The sequence below is a fragment of the Hippoglossus hippoglossus genome, chromosome 22 (genome assembly GCF_009819705.1).
Source record: "Hippoglossus hippoglossus isolate fHipHip1 chromosome 22, fHipHip1.pri, whole genome shotgun sequence".
NCBI lineage: Eukaryota > Metazoa > Chordata > Actinopteri > Pleuronectiformes > Pleuronectidae > Hippoglossus > Hippoglossus hippoglossus.
In genome coordinates this window covers 13,994,143-14,013,805 of record NC_047172.1, presented here as the reverse complement: position 1 = coordinate 14,013,805, position 19,663 = coordinate 13,994,143, and the positions used below count along the sequence as shown (strand labels likewise).

Here is a 19,663-nt window from a genome sequence, read left to right as displayed (position 1 = left end):
TTGTGCCGCTGCTGACCACTAGATGGCGAACTTTACCAGAACTTTTGGTCACGAAAATAGAACACAAAAATGATTTTTTTTTTGTAGTACTCAAAGAAATTTCCATTAAAAAAGAAACTAAACATTTATTTGATGAAATACAAACTGAGATTTTGTGATAGCTTATATGCATATATATATATCATATACAAAAGTATAAAAAACTTAATTGGTAGTAACAATATGATAACACAACGTAAAAGTACAATGTAAACAGTCCATATTTATATATATATATATATATATATATACGTGACGCCTGCGCCAAAACATATGAATAAAAGGAGGGGGTAGGGTGGGGGGGGGGGTCAATCACCATCAAATTGTCTTCAAATGTATGAAAGAACTAAAATGAAATGAAAACACTAACTACTCAGTCTGTAGCTATAACAAGTTGATTTAGTTCAAATACAATATATCTATAAGGCCTACCCATTTCCCCATGTTTGCCCTTGTCTCATTGAATTTTAGTTAAAATTTCCCGGAATGCATTTTAACAAAGCCAAAACAAGAAAAATAATCATGAGCATACAGACAGAGAAGTATTGAAACCCCTCAGTAATCTATTTGTAGCCTGATCCCATAAACAGTAAAACCATGTTTGAAACTAAAAGTGATTGAAATGCTGCTGGAACTTGGCAAACAAATCAAGTGTAGCACAGTTTTAGCCAAAGTTATACACTATAGAAATGTAAATAATTTCTTTATAAATCATCAAATGATTAACTGAAACTATTGAGTGGACTTTAACGTGAGATGTTTTTTAAAGCCAATTTTTTTTTTTGTGTTTCCACAAAGTGTCAAATAAACTGCTTACAGACATGCACTGAACAACAGGGATCCTCCGGACATTCAGGAGAGGCGGTTTTTGAGAAGGTAAATGCCAGAGTGAAAGCCTCCGGACTTTCTGTGGAATGACCATGTGAGATCCCAGCAGGAGATCCTCCGCAGGATTCACCGCAAGCGAGTGGGGGTTGTTGTGATGACGAGTCTACACACGCAAAAACTAAAAGAAAACAGATATCTGCAAGTTAAAAAAGTTGTGTAATAAGAGACGAAGATGTCAAGAAAGCTCTTGGGGATAAAAGCAGACGCCCGTCTACAATATGCTGTAAATAAAAACACTTGAATGTCCGCAGCAGAATAAATATGTTACATCCTGCGTCTGCAACACCTCTCACACAAACACCTGCAGATTTGTTGTTGCTGTGGTTGTGAAAGCGTCCGAGCGGAGAAACTCCTGCTGCGTTGTTCATGTGTGAAAGGCAAACTCCGGAGAAAGTCCGGACCCAATTCTCCGGACATCCTCCGGAGGTCCTGTCTGACAATGGCTATAATGAATCTATTCTGTTTTGGGCTAATGGCTAAAGTTAAGAGGAAATGTAGTAGAAAATCTGCTATAAAACAACAAGCTGAGTGTAAGATAACCTGTTGTCTGTTTTTGTTTAACTTCACACTTACAGTGGCTCCGATGACCAAAATGACAGCAACATGGGAAAGCAGGAGGGAGAAGTAGAAAAGTTTGATTTAACTGCCATAACAACATCCAATCATACTGGATCCTCATATTGTGCCTCGCGGCTCCGTGTCTTTAAGGTACGAGGGTTCTCCTCCGTGACCGAGGCCCAGAGAGCTAAGTGCTGCTTGTTGGCTGCTTCTTCTCAGCTGCCGTCTGCACGAACCCGTCGCACCTTCACTTGTCCTCCAGCTGCTGCAGCAGGGGGTTCGCCTCGCTCTCCGGGGTTTTGACGCTATCTGTCCTGACAATACACGTGGGGCGGTGGCGGTTGAGCAGGAGCATGAGTTGCTGGCGCTCCTGCTTCAGCTCCTCAATCTGCGCTTTCAGGTCGGAATTCAACATCTCTAGTCGCTCCGACTCCTGTCAGAGGACGGAGAAGGAAGTTAGAAACACTGGGATTAAGATGAAGGATTTTTTTTGCAAGTACAACAGATAAGATAAATCGGTGAGAATGTGCAATGATGAAAACGTGATTATCTAGGCAGCGTCTTTCACCTGTTGTAGATAATCGGTCCTCTCTTTCTTTTTGTTTCGACATCGAGCTGCAGCCACTTTGTTCTTCTCTCGCCTCCGTTTCCTCCTATCGTTGTCATCGTCCCTCTAAAGAGCAGCGCAGGGGGAAAAAAGGTTGACAGTATGTCAAAGTATGAAACTGCTCCAAGTGTAGGAGTAAAATAATCACTTAAAACTTTTTATTTTCTTTACATTACACTATTCTTCATGTAATCATATGTAAAGTGAACGTTGAACTAAAATAAAGAAGTACAATCTTTGTCCGACTGTCTCTCACTACTGTGACAGTAATGACTGTTTTTGGTGGTGAATGGTTGTTTGTCTGTGCATGGGTGTACCATGCCTCTGCAACACGTATTACAGGATGAGCTGCACAGGTAATGGAAGGAATAAGGTTGAACTACATGGGATTTTTGCGGCAGTGTGACTATCCACATGATACACAGTGTAAAAGCATTTCATTTTGGCACAGAAAGACAATTCCAGGCCCACATTTACCTATAAATGCTGATGTGTATTTTGTCTCACGTCACCATGTTACAACTTGACTACACCAGAAATACACTTTAACCTTTCTAACATAAAGACATGAAGCTCTGATGTAAGCTAAACGGTATGTCCTCCTCATGCATGATGCTACTACAGTAGCCAACTTTGTCAGTTGGTGTGTAACTTGTCCTTTTACCGTTTCTCTAAAAAAACTCAATTCAAAACTGAAACTAAAAGTCCTTTAGATTCCATTTTAAAAGGACCCCTCCCACGCAGCTAAATGCCTTTTCCATTTTCTCCCTCTCTGATAAAACACTGAAAAGTGTCAAAACAAGAACAACCAGATTCCAGAAAACTACTAATACCACAACTGTCTGCTGGTTTTAATAAAGGGCGGTGAAGCAGATGTTTTTGTATTACGCACTTAATCCAGTGGGTCACTGCTGCTGCTGTTGTTTTCATCGGTTTTATTTATTCCAATTAGTTTTGGGATTTATCATTTTATCGTTTTTTAAGGGTTTGGATTGTATTTATGTGTTTTATATGTTTATACATGTTTTATACTCAATGATGTATTTTGAGTGTGTGTATTTTACTTTGTCTATGTTTGAGAGATCTCACCAAGACAAATTCCATCTAACTTTGTCAACATGGCTTTAAAGCATTGACTCTTGAACCTAAGAGACCACTGGACAGTGGAGGTGGAGGGACAGAAATAAGCCCCACAATGTCCACTAGGGGTCTTGTTGACTAAGGTATGTCACAATACTCAGCAGCAAAGGTGCTTTCGTTTCAAGCAACCTGTTTATGATATATAAGGGACATATAGCTTGTGTTTTTTGCAACATCCCATACAAATAACACATAAATATACCAGAGTAAATGACCTATAATGGGCATGTTTGAGTAAAAAAAAAATCTAAATATATTTTTACATGTGCAGAGGTTTAAGAGTTATTGGTTTCCATCTGCTCAATGTGTCCTGTTTACCTCTGTTTTGATGACTAGGGGCCTTTTCCCCAGACTGTCCAGGAAGTGCAGCGGTGAGAGCATCGTCCCAAACTCCTGGAGGTCACTAAATTTGAGCTTGTCAGTCAGCGTGGTGGCTGAGATCCCGGCCAGCGGGCCCAGGCTGGGCAGGGAGCCTGCTGTCACAGAGGGATCTGGGATTTGTCCTGGCATCGCGTCAGACTCGGTCGTGACCACAGCTACGAGGCAGAGGGAGAAAAAGGGAGACAGATTCAGACGCAGAACTTAGACAGATCAATGAAAAAACATGAAAAACTCTGTCTGCTCTGCTTGTTATAAAACATACCGGGGACATAGTTTATGTTATGAAGGTTGGAAACAGCCATTTTCCATAAGAAATAGACGTCCAAGTTCTTTATTTGACCTGCTGTTTGTTAAAGGGCCTGGAGAAGGCTTTTTCCCCCCAAGGTGGAGGACTTTCCTTTGCTGTGATGAATTGCTGCTCTGTTAAAGGTGCCGGATGCTGAGGCTGCTCTCATTATGCTATTTCATTATTTATTCTGGAATTGAAATACAAACATTTATAAGAGTCCTGGCAAGAATTTACCTTACTTAATGTCCAAAAGCCAAAAGAGAGATGAACAGCAGAGTAGAAAACAGACAGACACACAAATTCCTCTTAACTCCAAGGGGAGCTGAAGCTGAACTTTGCCAAGAAATATCCATTAACTTTGATTTTCTCCTTATGAGATGTCGTGTCAGTGGTATACAGCTGCCTAAAGAACAACAACAGAATAACGTGTTGAAGATTGAAATTTAACATGTTTTCTTTTGGTTAGCCAAATGAAACCATTACGGATGCCACTGTTTTCTTGTGTTTTGCACTGAAAAGATTTCCGTGCCGTTTGATACTGATGGATATCTTCATTTGGAACTTATCTCTGCAGACAATGAGGGAGGTGTATGAGCAAAGCCAGCCAAACAGACAGGAAATTACTGCAACAGCTCAGCACATTTCCAGCCCACATGACGAAGCCAAAAATGACTATTTAAGGTCAATTACCCGGAGACCCTTTAGCACACATTACAGGAATAACCAGGCAGAAACACTGCTGTAGAAAACTGTAGTAAAACTGTAATAAACTGAGCTACTGACCCGTGACCCCTGTGAGGTTAAAGGGAAGAGTTTATACATGTCAAATATGCATCTGTGCAGACCTTGAACTTCACAGGAGACGTGCAAATGACTTTCCATTTTTACACTTCCCCCCCAAACTGCAGGTCAGAAAATGACAGAGCGGAACTGTGCCGACCAGGCTGGTGTCAGAGGCCAACGGTTTGGATTTTAAAACTGGTGCAACTGGTGTGACATTTATAATAGAGGCGATTTGTAATTAGCTACACACTTTTACATTGTGGTTTGACATTTTAATGACTCCAGAGCTAAATCCAAAACCACCTTAATGCCGTGAATCTCAAATATCTTGTATACAAATGATTCCAGCACAATATGGACTTTAATGAGAACCATTTAGGTTTATTATGGTGCTCAGTGTAAGTGTGATTAAAACAACTATTTAACATGATCCTGTAACGGTTTTAACTGTATTATTATACCCTGAGGATACGAGGAATCAGTTCACTTCCACTGATTTAACTGTATCATCATTGGGTTTTGCATTTGTTTCATAGGAAGGTACAGTTTATTTCATGTTGTGTAAGAACATGCAGTATAGTTGATGAATACATGTACATGTGTCTGCTGCTGGAGCCTCTGGTCAACTTGAAAGCGGAAGTTTTTCTTCAGTGCGGCAACAATTTATCTTACGTAACTTTGTGTTTCCATCACAGAGCCGCAGTGTTAAAACGTTACACCGCGTCTGTCAGTAAAACCCCGTGTATTTAACATCCACTCCGCGGCACAACGCAAACACAACACTGCACGAAAACACAAGGACATTTTGTTCTGTATTGTGCACGACGTGGGTCCGTGTTAGGGCAGCATGCACACAAAAGAGGAGCGACCTTTTCTGGGGCACGTTCGCTCAGATGTCACGTTTACTTTCAACGCCGCGAAACGCGTAAAAGTGGCGGAATGCGCAAAAAACGCAGCGTAAAAGCGCAAACATCCTCCCAGAGCTGCCCCCGTGTCCGCGCCGCTACTACATGCTCGCTGTGACCGATGCGAGGCGCGCCAATAAACTGTCCACTAAAAAAAAAACAAATCATCAAGAAGTTTGTCTGTACCGACCTGACTTGGATCCCAGGTGCAACAAATGTCCTTTCTTCTGCTCAGCCGAGGGTCGAGAGTAGATTTTAAAAAGTGGGAACCGTTGCATCAGCCCGATTGTTTCAAACGTGATCCCAATCTGGGAGGATTTGGGAATGCGGAAATCAGGCGATGCCAGCCGAACGCAAGCAGCAGCAGCAGCAGCAGCAGCAGGGATGTAAAAGTAACATAGTGGGGGCAGAAGTGGGGAAGACTTACCGCTCCTCCCATCAAGAAACACTGAGGCTGCACTACTGCTGCAATGTGGCTCAGATGGAGGCCTGCTCCGGCTGCACTGCAACATGCAGCACCACCACTCATCTACTGGGAGTAATCGTCCCACTGAAATACAAAAGATCAGTCATTTGAAATAGGTCGCAGGAAACTCTGACGTCATGTTTGACTTAACTCTGCCTCCCATGTTAAACACATGCTGTGAGATCACTTGACAAAAATATGACCTTTTTAATACGGTGGCCCTGAGGTGCAAATCGCACAAGTCAATTGTAAATAGGAAAACACAACAAATCGCCAAAACACAACAGCAAATAAGAAAATACATCTGTAAATAGGAAAACACAACTGTAAAAAACAAAACACAACAGCAGATAAGAAAACACAACTGTAAATAAGAAAAAAAAACTGTAAATAAGAAAAAAAAACTGTAAATAAGAAAACACAACTGTAGATAGGAAAACACAACAGTAAATAAGCAAGCACAACAGTAAATAAAAAACAACAAATCGCAAAAAACGACAAATAAGAAAACAACAAATCACAGCGACAAATAAGAAGACACAATGGCAAATCTCAAAACATCACAATTTACAAAACACAACACCATTAACTTCTAACAGAAAAGGCAGATACCTGCTATTAAAAATGCCCGTCGCTGATTGGTTGGACACTGTCCATGTGTTTTATGATTTGTTGTGTTTTACGATTTGCTGTCCTTTTCTTATTTGCTGTTGTGTTTTGTGATTTGCACTTCAGGGCGTCCATACTCTGATTTAATGTACGGGAACAGCACATTAAGTTTGACATCCAATTTTAATGTTTTCACATTGGACTTCTCAGAGACAAACACCAGCACCACTCTGACTGTAGATTTATTGTTCAGTATTCAGCAGCATAGATAAGCAATCAATGCTCATTTGAATCCCTTTTTTCATTTTAACAAATAAAACCAAAAATCTGAAAGGTAAAAAAATAAACCATAAGTTACATCTTGATAAGATATACAGTTTATAGCACTGGATGTTTTCATGGAAAACTTTCAACATTGTAACGATGAGCTCAAACCACAGTTGATGACATTGAGGTATGCAGGTACTCAACATGGATGTATATGTAAATACAACATTTACAGCAATCAATACACGATTGACACCAAAAACACAAAACCATACTGTAACATTTAATTCCACGTTACGTCTTAGATCTAGGAACAGATCAGATATATATGAGCTTTGAAAATTATTTGGAATTTCTCTGCATGCGTTTTTTAAAACCGAAAACTTTTCAGTCCCTCCTGTTCAAATACAAGCCATGCTTTTAGCTACATCACTGTATCGGCTATGTGTCTGGAGAAGGTTTATACGTCTGCTTAGTCACACATGAGACATTTCATGAATGTGTCCCTCGAAGTGTCACAGCATACTGTGGCACACATTGTTCATATCACTTCAAAGATAGCGAACCTGCAAACAGAGAAACCAGAGCGAGCGTGTGCCCCTGTACATTATAAGGCCAGGAGAGTTGGAGAGTTGAGGATGTCAACAGACTCAGCTTTGCCCCCTCCACCTTTATGGCTGTCCAGCCCCTCTGGCACAGAGTCCAGCTCAGGATATGCAAACGTGAACACAGACAGGTAGCTGCTGCAGGTGGGGGTGGACGTCACCACGGGAGTGCTGAGAGGCTCCAGGTCGCTCGACACGGACTTGTACAGGGTCTCCCAGTCGGAGACCCCGAGAGAGCTGCTGAGATCTATGTCTGGCACGGACCGAGCCGTCTCCATGGGCATTCTCTCCTCCAGGGTGGGCAGCATAGCGTCCAGCAGCCCCTCCTTAATGTCCAGCGAGGGCTCGAGATCGCAGATGTTGATTTCAGCGCTGGCACACAGCAAGATATTGGAGTTCCCAGAGATGGCTGTGCACGGGTCGCTGGGGATGTCCATGTCCTGGAGCGAAGGAGCCTCCTGGGTGCCATCCTCCGGAAGTCTGTCCTCGTCTGGACTGGGCGGTAGCTCCAAGGATGCCGCGGGCTCCTGGAAGATAGCCTCCAGCTCTTCGGACATTTGGCACGCGGGTTTATGGGTTGCGAGGATGAATTCGAGGCGCTCCTTCTCTTTCAGCAGGTTGGCTATTTCCGTCTCCAGGGCTGATTTTTCCTCCTCCAGCTTGTCTGTCTCCTTCAGATAGATAGAGCGAGATCCACAATCATCCACATGGGGAAAAAACACACACACACACAACAGTGGGTGCGAATGACAGCTGAGTAAATGCATCACTGTTTACTTACAACTTGCAGCGTGTCTGTGAGTTCCCTCCGTCTGTTGCGACACTTTGCTGCAGCCATTTTATTCCTCTCCCTCCTTATCCTCTTTTTAGCCTCCTCCTCTGGAGAGAGCTGGGATGTGAAATAAATAATTCAGTTATTGCCTTGAAGAATCCAGCCATTGCACCTCCTAATCCACAACATCCGTTTTCACCCTCTGGAGAAAAAAAAAAATGGCAAAAGCATGTTTCGCTGCAATGCGTCTAAAAATAGACCATTGTTGCAGACTTGCTGTGACCGGAATATAAATGGACTGGTGAAGGAAGGCACGAGGCACCACAGCGGCATGCACAATAGCACTGTTGCACACAAGGAATTCAGACTGGCACATGTAAAATTCACACTGTTGACAGCTCTGGCCAATAGCAGGTGTAGACACCGTTCCGGTGCTGACCTACCTGCTCGGCTTTCCCCTTCCTCGCAGCATTCTTCCCCTTGCTCCTGCCCGCTTTGGCTGCTGTGCGGTGGGAGCTCTGCGGCTCCTTGGCTGGTTTGCTACCCAGAGACGGGGAGACAGATGTGATGATCGTAGGCTGGACCATCCACTGGAAATCTGGGGTAGAGGAAATGGCAGTGACTGTCGGCACAAACTGAGCGTCCTGAAAGCCCACATCCCGGCCAACCTCCTGGAACAAGTGGAATGAATCAACAAAAGAGGATTACAATATGTTTGTTTTTTTATTATTATTTTTATTTCCATTCTATCAGTGTTTTAAAAAGCACATTTTTCACAATGACAGTCATTAATGAAACCCACCAATCGTGTGTTTTGAGTGTAAAAGCGAGGGGGAGCCTGCATGTGTTGTGTTTCTCTTGAAATATACCAGACCAGAAATAGCTTCCTCCAGATCAATAGGCTATTTGACTTTATCATTGTGTCTGACGTCAGCACTGACGCAGGGATGCTGTGGAGTCTCCTGAATGGATTTTTATTTTTCTCAATGAACCGCTGCATCAACACGCTCGCATCTTTTTGGTCCCAGGACGTCGGGATCATAACAAGACGGGCCACAGTGCAATTCGGTCACATTTACACCTGCGCTCGTGTGCAGTTCAAATACACATTAATATGTGTTGGGGGGGGGGGGGGGGGGGGGGGGGGGGGGGGGGGGGGGGGGGGGGGGGGGGGGGGGGGGGGGGGGGGGGGGGGGGGGGGGGGGGGGGGGGGGGGGGGGGGGGGGGGGGGGGGGGGGGGGGGGGGGGGGGGGGGGGGGGGGGGGGGGGTGACGTTGAAAAAAAATAGATGAAGCGCAGCCAGTGATTAAAATCTTATCAATCAGTTCCACCCCTCCTCCCCACCACCACCCCAGATTCAAAAGCATGAGGGTCTGCAGCCTGTCTGTGGGTCCCATTTGAAAATAAACAGGTTGCGTGTGTAAACGGGGCTGGGCTAAGCTGAATATATGTGATCAACGAATCCATTCATACCTTTGCACTGCTCTCTTCTGAGGAGGAGGCTGGAGAGCTCGCCTCCTCTGGCGGCGTCTTCTGGCACAGCGTCCCGGCAGGAGGAGACTCTGTCCGGCGTGTGGCGGGCGACACTGCGTCCATGTCAGGCGTCAAGTTGATATGAAACATCACGCGGGAGGGAGGAGGAGAAAAACAAATATAGAGATATCAAAGCCCCGATCAAAGGCAAATATGACTGTGGCCTTCCGCGGGGAAGAGCGCGCGCGGGTCTTTTCTCCAGGTAGATACCTGGCAACTGGATGACTAGAATGAAAGCCCCTCCTTTTATGCTCCGCTAGAATTTTATGAATGAACCAAGACTGTACCATTCGGGACGGAGGAGGAGGGGGGCCGGAGCTGACAGGTCTAGCCTATATATTCTGGAATAACAGAAGCTTCACATTGAAATGTATTCCCCTGATTTCATTACTAACATTTTTTTTTATACATGTGATCACGACTCTATTGTCGTACGAAAACCAAACGCCCCCCCTCTTTCCCCCCACAAATATCGGCTTCTTGTGGGGTGAGAAACGTGAGCCTATTTATAAATGAACGTATGAAACCATTTCCTGCGTGGAGAAAGCTGTGATGTTCTGGCGCATTCATGTAATCAAGGGTAAACATAGTGATTGTGGCACATGGACCAAAAAAAAAAAAAACTGATTTCATTGCAACTCATATTCACCACCATTTCAAGCATGCAGCAGCCTCTATCGATAATATCTCACACATGAAATCGTCCTAAATGAGCAGCCTCCACAGTGGATGCCCTTGGTTGTGCGGTGAAATACAACAGACAGACATCAGCACTGTCTTTTCCTCAGATAAGGATCGAGGGCTGCTGGCAGACATAATGAAATGCTGCTGAATTGTTTACTTGGGGGGAGGAGGAGGAGGAGGAGGAGGAGGTGGTGGTGGTGGAGGTGAAGAGCAGGGGCTGGACATGTGGGGGCGAAAAAATTCACGTGACACGACCCGGAACTGTGGGAGGGAGGAAGGAGGGGGGCAGTAGCATCCCCATCCTTCACTCCCATCACAACATCAAGCACCACAGTGGAAAGACATTGTTTTCCTCCTGATCCCTGACGTTGTCTATCATATTCAACAATAGGATGTTAACAATGAGACAACTAGACACTAGAAATACACTCAGAGAGATGCTGCACCTGCTCTGCATGTTGTCCATAGTTTCCCACATTATCACTCATACGTTAAATGGCTTATTATCGCTGAAGAACGCGTCCTAATATTTAATAATGTAATCCGTGACTGAATTTTAGACCATTTTAACTGTATGTGCTTTCCATGTATTCCCCACACATTAGAAATAGGCTCACACTGTACATATTCTATTTACATTGTAAATATTAGCTTTTATTCCATTTATATTATATTTTTTTTTCTTACATTTATAAGTTACTGATTTGCAAAATTCGCTGTTGTGGGACTTCTTGTCTTTAAGCTGTGATCCCATGCTGTATCCTTGACCTTTGATGCATAAAAAAAAAAGGAGAACAAATCAATGGCGCATGTCCCGACCTTAAACCAAAAACAACTTGCCAGATTTAATCCACACTGGATGCAAACTGCCCGAGTTATCACTGTGACAGACACACAAACCCACCGATTACAAATCACCTGCCTGCTTCTAGAGCAGGTTGAAAAACATGCTGGTCACAGGTCAGTAGTAACAACAGTGGACAGATTTTACCTGAAGCAACACATAGAAATCACCTGACTTCGGGATGTGGCCATTAAAGAACAAGTTTGACGGTTTGAACTCAAGAGTTGCAGCAGTTTTCTCCGTCAGTTGCCTCTGAAACTACAAAGTTGACTGAGCCGTGTAATAAAGGTTTTGACATATTTAAAACGTTTTGACATTCGCTATTTTCTGTCTTGAACAGGTTCTAATACACAGTTGCTGCTCTTCAGTGTCTTCACATGGAAGTTTTTTAATTCGAGATGATTCTTCAACACAAATAATCTGAAAACGATTTTCAGTAAAAAAAAAGCCACAACTCGATCATCAAGATCCAGTTTAGGAATATTTACATGCTCACTACAATGTAACTTTCCTGATGATGCATCACACACTCAATGTGTATTTCAGTATTTCCTCGTTTTCTTACATATCATGACAATATCATATTTATATCTTTTTAAATACTAAACTCTCCTTAATTATTGACAGTTGCTTTACAAAAACAAAAGGCTTCCACAGCAGGACGTTCAGGGGAATTTGACTATTTTAGCCATTTAATAAGTTCATATTTTGAGTTTTCACAATTCATTACACTGACAATAAATAACAGATTTAATATAAAATACACACCAGCTACACAAAACAATACACACCCTTTTATCTATTGCCATATAGTTCCCATGCTTTATGCATTCTTCTCAGCTTTTGGAGATTTGGTTTCTTTAATTCCTGCAGAGACAAGAATGTTGAGTCACAACCTGATGTAAGTGCTGTAAAATGCCTTTAAATCATACATTTAGTCCAAAGTCCAGTGTGCTACTCCATCATAGTACCTTCTGGTCTTTGTCCAAATGGAGGATGTCAACAAGTGGAATCATGGAGGGACGGCCATGGGCGCACTGGAAGGGCAGCTTGCAGGTAGATAAGGATGAAACCAAGCAGTGGCATTCAACGCTGCTCAGGCTGTGGTTGAATTTGATGGCACCTGTTTTAACGGACACATGTAAATAAATCACCAGTATCAAGATTTGAAGCTGAGCACTGGGAAACAAAATACACGTTGTGGTGGAGAGGGTATAACTGTACCATGGCATGCTATGGAGGCAAGCACTTTAAGCACAGTGAGGGGCAGCGTTCCTCTCACTCTACCAGCTGAGCGGAGCAACTGAAACAGTAAAAGAAACAATGCGTTTCACCATGTATCGAACAGTGAGACTGTTTCTGCATCACAAAAGTTTAGGAGGTAGAAAGACACTTTCATGCTTACCTCAATCTGCTCTCGAAGATACTCCTGAAATGAGATAAAAAGATGAACATAAGGGAACAGAGTTGTAAAACCATCACTTGGCTTGGCTAAATGTGCGATAGCGTAAATAATATGGATACTGAGGTTCCACACATCTTACCTCAACTATAGGCTTAATTACAGATGGTCTCCCTCGTTTGAGCTCATTACTCTCCCTTTCCACGAAGCACAGTGGTACCTTCCCCACAAACACTTGAGTATCTGCTGCCTCTGAGAAAGTCACTTCCAAGCCCAGATTCTGGAAATGTGCCTGACAGGACCTGTAGGAGAGAGAAGTTGTTATAACCAATGTTTCTCACGTATGTGATAAGACATGCACAGATTGGGAAAAGTATCGTAACCGTTTCACTTGTCAATTGAAGTCAGTTAAGAACACAAAGAGGCTCTGTGCACTAAAGAAGGCTGCATGGTGTGGTTTGACAGAAATCAAAGTAATGTTCTCGTGTGCAAGGCAGCGGCATCAGAAGAATCGCCATCCTGTCCAAATCAGCCAGAGACCTCGGAAGTGGATCCACAAACCGACTATCCAGAAGTGCAGTACAGGCTGTTCTCCAACAGAGGAGTAATATTCTGACAGAACCCGAAAAACAGAGTCCAAGAAAAATAGAGCTTATAACAGGAACTTCTTCTTCAGTTTTAATAGATTAAACTGAGGCTTTTCCCACTGTATCTGGCAGGAAATCTGGTTTACACTATTAATACAGGCACCGGAGTAATGACACTACTGACTGATGACATGGGCTGAAGTGCTACGCAACAGCCCTGAGTTAGGACAGGGGTGAAATGAGGCTCCGTCACTGCACCCAGCCTTTTTTGTCATCTTTACTGCTGCCATCCTTCACCTCATTGCCAAAATCTGCTGCCGGGTGTCTGGGCTGTTCCACAGAGCTGACAGCAGGCTGTTAAAACCTCAACCAGTTTGCAGAGTCAGTAAATCCATCAAGCAACGACAACATCATTACACAAAAGTAAGAAAAACACCTGTGTATCCTCAACACCTTCACCAACACATACAGACAAAAGTTCCTGAATACCGAGGACACGCATTCTCTCCTTAAAATCAAATACTGACTTAAAGATTAACTAACCCTAACTCTTACCATTGGCTGTTTATCATTAACTGTTTACCGACAATAAGAATTTCGAATGATTAATACAATCAATTGTCACAGTTGACAAACTGAGCACCAGACTGACCCCGCAGCATGTGGACATATAACTATCTCTGAATAAAAAACAGTTGAAAAGCTGAGTCTGCTGAAGATGTTGGTTGATTATTGTGATTGCCCACTGAACATGTACACAGTTAACGCTCATGCACATCGTGTATAGCTAAAGCAGAAAGTTATTAGTCTGCCTGCCTAAGATGCTAAAAACGTGGAACTCTGGCTGATTTGACGGTCCATCATGTTCTACAATTTATGCTGCTGTTTGCACATATAAAATGTACCCCTTGTTAAAAAAAAACAAACAGTGCATTGGTATTTTTGAATGCATCAACACTCCATTATAACGTTTTAATCTTGTCGGTGAATGGTTAATAATCGGTTAATGAGCGTTGGGTATCAGTTAAAAGAAATCTACATCCCTACTTGTTTGACCTGTCTTTAGATTTACTTTGAACTTTACCCTCTCAAAATCTGTTGTATCAGCCTTTAAGTTAGTCCATTGGTTTTACAGACACTGGTGGCTTTGCATAGAGTTGATCAAACACACCTCAGCAGCCTGAGCTCCCCTTCCGTCACATTTATCTCAAGAGGCGGCAAAATGTTTGACGAACGCAGACGTCTCTCCCCTGGTGCATTTGGGTCGTCTTCATAGGAATCTGAAACAGCACATACGGTTGTGTACTAGCATCACATTGACAAACTTTTTAATCCAACATTTAATTCTCAATTATTGTCCGATTGCTGTTTGTTTTTTTACCTGCAACAAGATTTTCGAGTCGAATTCTCTCATGAGCAGCATGTTGATCCACCAGCACCAGCAGATTTTCTGTAATTTCAATGTAAAGATGCACAAATATAAAACATTGGCAAAGCAACAAATGACCAAACAGTGAAGTTTGGGTCTGTACCTTTAGTTTCAGTTTGTGCTGCAGGTTCTTCCTCTCGTGTATTGATAAGACACGCAAGGAACTTCTTATCCACTTGTTGAATAACCTGTAGGGTAATTGAATAGCAGTTACTACAATACATCAGTGAAGACCAACAATAAAACATTTTGAATGAATTATTGAAAACAAAAGAGAAACGTGCCTTCATTGATTGAATCATGGCCTTGGAAAAGCGATATGGAAACAGGATGTTGTGAATCTTTACAGCCAGCCCATCCGCTTGTCCACTTGATATGTCCACGCCCACCTGTAGACACAGTTCATTATGAATCACCACAAACAACCAAGGTTCACAGACACATTAAAAGTAATCCTTGTTTACCGTGGGAGGTTGGACGAACACGGGATTACTCCACTTTGAGTACAACGAGGAAAGTGAATTCTCACCAGCATCATCTGAGGGGGCAGAAGAGAGCACATGCAAACACAAACAAGCTGCTATTTATCATTGTATACATGAAGTGTGTGTTAGGGCCCTTACAATCTACAGTCTGATCTGTCTGTGAGGTACCTCTGCCATCAAGCCCTGAACTAATCACTCTCTCTGTCCTGGATTTAGACAGGAAGGGCAAAACGAGATCCACCTGAAATGGGTAACACCTGTACTCCATCCCTACGTGAACATGAAGGTAAACATGACAGGCGGAAGTTGATCCATTCCACATAAGTTTTTTTTTTTTAAAGTTTAATCAATTACAGTGAAGAGTGTTTTTCTTATTGATGACTACTAATGGGAATTCCTGTAATTTCCCACCAGGGCCCTATGTTTATAAATGAATTGTACTGACAAAACCCTTTGGAATCATTCCTGCAGATTTTAAATTGCTGGCAGCTGCGACACAGCAGCAGTGGCTACAATCTAATCGAAATGGAGCAACCGCTACAATCTAAAACCTCAACGGAAAATTTTATATTTCAACAATAAAAGGCTCAAATTGTTATTCTAGGTCTTTGCCAAGTGTGTGGAAACATCTTATTCAGATGCTTCATCCACATCGGAAATGATTCAGTCATAACAGTTTCTCCAAGTGAAACTAAAACTCTTTTTTCCAACTCTCTCTCTCACATTTGTTTCCACCTCCGTCTTCTGACAACAACCCAAGTGCAAGACATGTGTAATGTTGTCAGACTCTCAGCAAAGACCCAAGATAACAATTTAATTGGTAAAAAATGCACTTTTACAAGTTTTTTCAAGTGTCATTCATTTACACCACATTCATAAAGAGAGGACCCAGGTTGACGAATTCCCCTTTAAGTCTTTAATTCTGTCGACTAACGTACCTGTTTCAGAGATGACACTAACGGCCATATTGGTGATATCAGATGTGCAACGCACTTGAGTTTCTTCTTCTGGGTCCTCATATTTGCTAAGACCGGTCACTCTGTTGACGTAAACCGTCTTTCCCACCGATGCATCGTAGTGATGGAGCCAGTCACCTGATGTTATATCCTCTTCCTGAGGGATTGCCTTACAAGCCGAGTCTGGTTCAGGATTCAGTGAAGTGTCACAGGGATTCTCGTTGTTATTGCTGTCTTGGATGTCATTACCACCACTGACACAGGTCTGTGAGGTAGTCCCAGAGATGTCCACTGACACTTTAGAACCCACTGGCTCGTGTTGTTTCAAATGGCAGAGTTTAGCCGCCAACGATTTTTTGCCTGTATTCTGAGCTGAGTGTGGTTTCAGCTTAGTGAAACCTGAGAGGGTTGGTAAGCTTTGGAAACTGCTCTGTGTCTCTTTTCTCTGTGTCTCTGCATCACCATCATCTTGCTGATTTTGCTGACAAACCAACAAATTCTGCAGGTTCAAAGTTGGTCTGTTTATCTGAGGGAGCTTTGAATTGTTTTCAATACGAGTCTCCAGAGAGGATAATTTAGATTCTTTAGATATACCAAATATTCTTCTAAACTTATCGAGAGATCCAGACTCATTCCATAAAGACAACCTTTGACAAGATCCAATTCTGGGGATCTTTGAGGGAACGACGGGAGCAAAGTCGTTGCATTGTCTTCGAGAGCATCGGTCATGGCCTGTAACCAGTGAAATCTTGCACTTGGATGTAGATGATGTCTCCTCTGCTTTCTGTGCTGAATTTTGCTGCGGAAATACTGACTTGTTGATTTGGGACAGGTGCTGATCCTGCAGATTTCGATGAATGAATGGATCAGACAGGCTGATTTTTCTGTTACTACTTAAAGAAGGTCTGTGTCCTCCTGCACCCTGACAGTCCGGTAACTGCTCAGTGCTGTTTAGATCCGGCTGAATATGTTGAGTGATGTTCTCTGGTAAAATCACATTGCCGCTTGAGGAAGTATCATTTAATTGTTGCTCTTTTCTTCTTCTTTTTGTAAATTGGGGGTTTTCACTCTCTGGTGAAGTTGAAACACATAAAATCTGAGCGTTACTGAACGGTTTCTCCTCTTCTTCAGTGATGTTATTATCAGATGCAAGTTCCGGTTGAGTCAAATCACACCGTGGCTCATCTCTACAATCTTTGTGTACACATCCTTCACGTTGTGTCGTTTCCAAATCATTTGCAGGCATCTTCTCAGCCTTGTAGTCGCTGCACTCAAGCAGACCAGACCCCTGGCAAACACCGTCCTCTTTGCGCGCACGATGCACAGATTCGGATGCCAGCTTCATTCCAATACCGTGATCTAGTGTGGAAGCACCGTTACCCTCTCTGGATGTATTGTCCGTACCAAACTGTGCAGGCGATAAAGAGTCAAAGTCATCCTGAGAAAGCACAGCAACCAAGTTCTCCCTGCTCAGAAAAGCCTTCACTGCCTCTTCCATGCAGAGCAAAATGCCATCCCAATCTTTCATCTCGATCAGCGTCTTAGCAGGCTCAAGACAAATGTCGTACTCGGAGTACGAGCACTTGATGTTGATGATGTAAACTCCATGCAGCTCTTGGCTCCGTTTATGCTTGGGACTCCTGATGGCGGACTGCCCATCCGGACTGCCGTTTCTCTGATTCGCGCTCAGTCTGCGCAGGAGAAAGTTCAACAACTTGTGTATGCGTGTCTTCAGCAGCAGTCTGCCATTCACGTACAGGAACTGCGAGCTGTTGTTGTAGTGGCCCTCCTTGCCGACGTAACCGGCCACTTCGAACTGCCCGTGCGTGTGGCGGATTGCTCCCAGTTTCTGTGCTCGCTCAATGCCGTGTATCTGCGCAAACCTGTGGTGAGTGTCCCTGGCTTTGCTGAGCTGCACCACCATGGCCCCGGTGCAGTCGTTCCTCAGGGTGACGGACACCGAGGGATGCATCAGAGAAATGGCCTCCACCCGGTGTCTGATCCTCTCTCCCTCCAGCACAGCGTCCACCCTCTTCCTCCGGACCGGCATGCTGTGGAAGAAGTTACTGACGACGACGGTGGTGCCCGCAGAGGGTCGAGCAGCATCGGCCTCGAACACACACAGACCTTCGCCCTTCTTGAACACCTTCACGTGTGTTTTCACCGACGATCTGGTGCGGGACGTGATCTCGACAAGTGTGGATAAGGAAAAATATACTCGCCAGGGCTTCTCCTCTGAACCCGTAGCACCTGAGGTCATCCAGGTCTTCCAGGGAGATGCATTTACTTCGTGTGGTATCGGTTTCCCACACGCTCATGTCCTCGGCGCTCATGCCGGCGCCGTTGTCGAGGACCTGCACTTTGAGGGACTCCATGTCCACCCGGACCCCCACACAGGTGGCCCCGGCATCGATGCTGTTCAGGACGAGCTCCTCCACGCACTGCTGGAGGGAGGGGATGGAGACTCCGGAGCGAAGCGCCTCCTGAACCTCTCCGGGCAAACACCTAATCACAGCGTCCATTAGACCCGGTCATCTCTGGGTGTTGAGCCTCTCACCTAAACCGACACGACGCAAAGTAGTGAGACGACTCGTCAACAGTCAGTTAGCGCTAAAGTCCAGGTACATTAGCCGTTAGCTCAACGTTAGCGCCTCCTTCAGCTCCAACGTTTTTAAAACCGTGACTTATTTATAAAAAACATAAATAAAACCAAAAACCACAAAGTTAAAGCTAAAACCAGAGAGTGACAGCGACCTCGGCTGTTGTTTACAGTCAACGTGAAAACACGAAGAGAGGAGCGCAGCTAACAGTCAAGGCTAACAGCGCCCATCTTCTGTTGAGGAGGGCCTACCGCATCTTCTTTTTTTTGCATATTGATTTGTATACTGCCACCTACTGTCTGAAAACTGTCATCTCATGTGTTTATAAACGGGACAGTTTACTACGTTATTAACTATCAGTGCATTATCTTCGTATTTGTTCAGTAAAGTAAAAATCTCACCTAATTCCTGGATGTTGTTTTTCCATCCAAACTTCACTCAATTTGTATTTTCTCTGTAATAGCAACTCTTTCTTTCCTACAAATAAAAAGTCAGTATATCGCCTTTCATCACTATTAAATGTGCCCATTAAATCTATTGTTTTTGGTCCTTAACATCATCGAGCAACAGTTTGATTTGGGCACGGCAGGAAGAGTCCTGGTGGAACAGGTGTTAGTAATGACATTAAAGATGACTCAGTCGGACAAGACAGTGACACTGAGTCAGTATAACACAGGAATATGAAGCTAAAGCAAATTCAATGAACAAATTCCAATTACTATTGATCAACACAAACTGAAGACCCATGGGTTCTACATCTTTGTCAGCATTTCTCCAAAATCCCCAACAGAGATCAGTCCTTGCCAAAGGAGGGCAGCAGCTTCCTAGTGAGCG

At 43.6% G+C, this 19,663-nt stretch overlaps 3 protein-coding genes across 6 annotated transcripts; all 3 read right to left on the bottom strand.

Moving 5' to 3' along the window:
- Positions 1–260: 260 nt before the first annotated feature.
- Positions 261–6,226, bottom strand: LOC117756646 (jun dimerization protein 2-like). Of its 3 annotated transcripts, none has more exons than XM_034577257.1 (4): positions 5,781–6,226; positions 3,551–3,768; positions 2,054–2,158; positions 261–1,918 (listed from the first exon to the last, which is right to left on the bottom strand). In XM_034577257.1, exons 1-4 carry the CDS (start codon positions 6,100–6,102, stop codon positions 1,733–1,735), a joined length of 831 nt encoding a protein of 276 aa, XP_034433148.1. In that variant the 5' UTR covers positions 6,103–6,226; the 3' UTR covers positions 261–1,732. The 3 variants fall into 3 exon arrangements, with proteins under 3 accessions (XP_034433148.1, XP_034433149.1, XP_034433150.1); XM_034577258.1 differs by lacking the exon at positions 5,781–6,226 and adding an exon at positions 5,259–5,753; XM_034577259.1 differs by lacking the exon at positions 5,781–6,226 and adding an exon at positions 5,283–5,753.
- A 550-nt stretch (positions 6,227–6,776) lies between these two features.
- Positions 6,777–10,067, bottom strand: fosaa (v-fos FBJ murine osteosarcoma viral oncogene homolog Aa). 2 transcript variants are annotated; one of them, XM_034577256.1, is made up of 4 exons: positions 9,783–10,067; positions 8,753–8,980; positions 8,319–8,426; positions 6,777–8,208 (listed from the first exon to the last, which is right to left on the bottom strand). In XM_034577256.1, the coding sequence occupies exons 1-4, from the start codon at positions 9,930–9,932 to the stop codon at positions 7,540–7,542; spliced, it is 1,155 nt and encodes a 384-aa protein (XP_034433147.1). In that variant the 5' UTR covers positions 9,933–10,067; the 3' UTR covers positions 6,777–7,539. The 2 variants fall into 2 exon arrangements, with proteins under 2 accessions (XP_034433147.1, XP_034433146.1); XM_034577255.1 differs by lacking the exon at positions 9,783–10,067 and adding an exon at positions 9,112–9,434.
- Positions 10,068–11,875: 1,808 nt separating this feature from the next.
- mlh3 (mutL homolog 3 (E. coli)) lies at positions 11,876–19,047 on the bottom strand. The gene is given in 15 exon segments (XM_034576812.1): positions 11,876–12,237; positions 12,342–12,493; positions 12,595–12,673; positions 12,776–12,799; positions 12,915–13,074; positions 14,531–14,639; positions 14,741–14,809; positions 14,892–14,976; positions 15,073–15,177; positions 15,253–15,326; positions 15,442–15,543; positions 16,212–18,441; positions 18,443–18,517; positions 18,519–18,544; positions 18,547–19,047. Coding segments are annotated over 15 exon segments (3,567 nt in total). The 5' UTR covers positions 18,752–19,047; the 3' UTR covers positions 11,876–12,165.
- Positions 19,048–19,663: the final 616 nt, after the last annotated feature.

What these genes read in the sequence shown, in the direction of transcription:
- LOC117756646 (XM_034577257.1), bottom strand. Translation starts at nt 6,102, where the DNA reads ATGTTGCAGTGCAGCCGGAGCAGGCCTCCATCTGAGCCACATTGCAGC. An exon ending in GCACCTGGGATCCAAGTCAG is followed by an intron (nt 3,769 to 5,780) that starts GTCGGTACAGAC and finishes TCTGCCTCGTAG; the next exon opens with CTGTGGTCACGACCGAGTCT. An exon ending in GGACCGATTATCTACAACAG is followed by an intron (nt 1,919 to 2,053) that starts GTGAAAGACGCT and finishes GTCCTCTGACAG; the next exon opens with GAGTCGGAGCGACTAGAGAT.
- fosaa (XM_034577255.1), bottom strand. Translation starts at nt 9,351, where the DNA reads ATGATCCCGACGTCCTGGGACCAAAAAGATGCGAGCGTGTTGATGCAG. An exon ending in ACACTCAAAACACACGATTG is followed by an intron (nt 8,981 to 9,111) that starts GTGGGTTTCATT and finishes CACTTGTTCCAG; the next exon opens with GAGGTTGGCCGGGATGTGGG. An exon ending in TCACAGACACGCTGCAAGTT is followed by an intron (nt 8,209 to 8,318) that starts GTAAGTAAACAG and finishes ATCTATCTGAAG; the next exon opens with GAGACAGACAAGCTGGAGGA.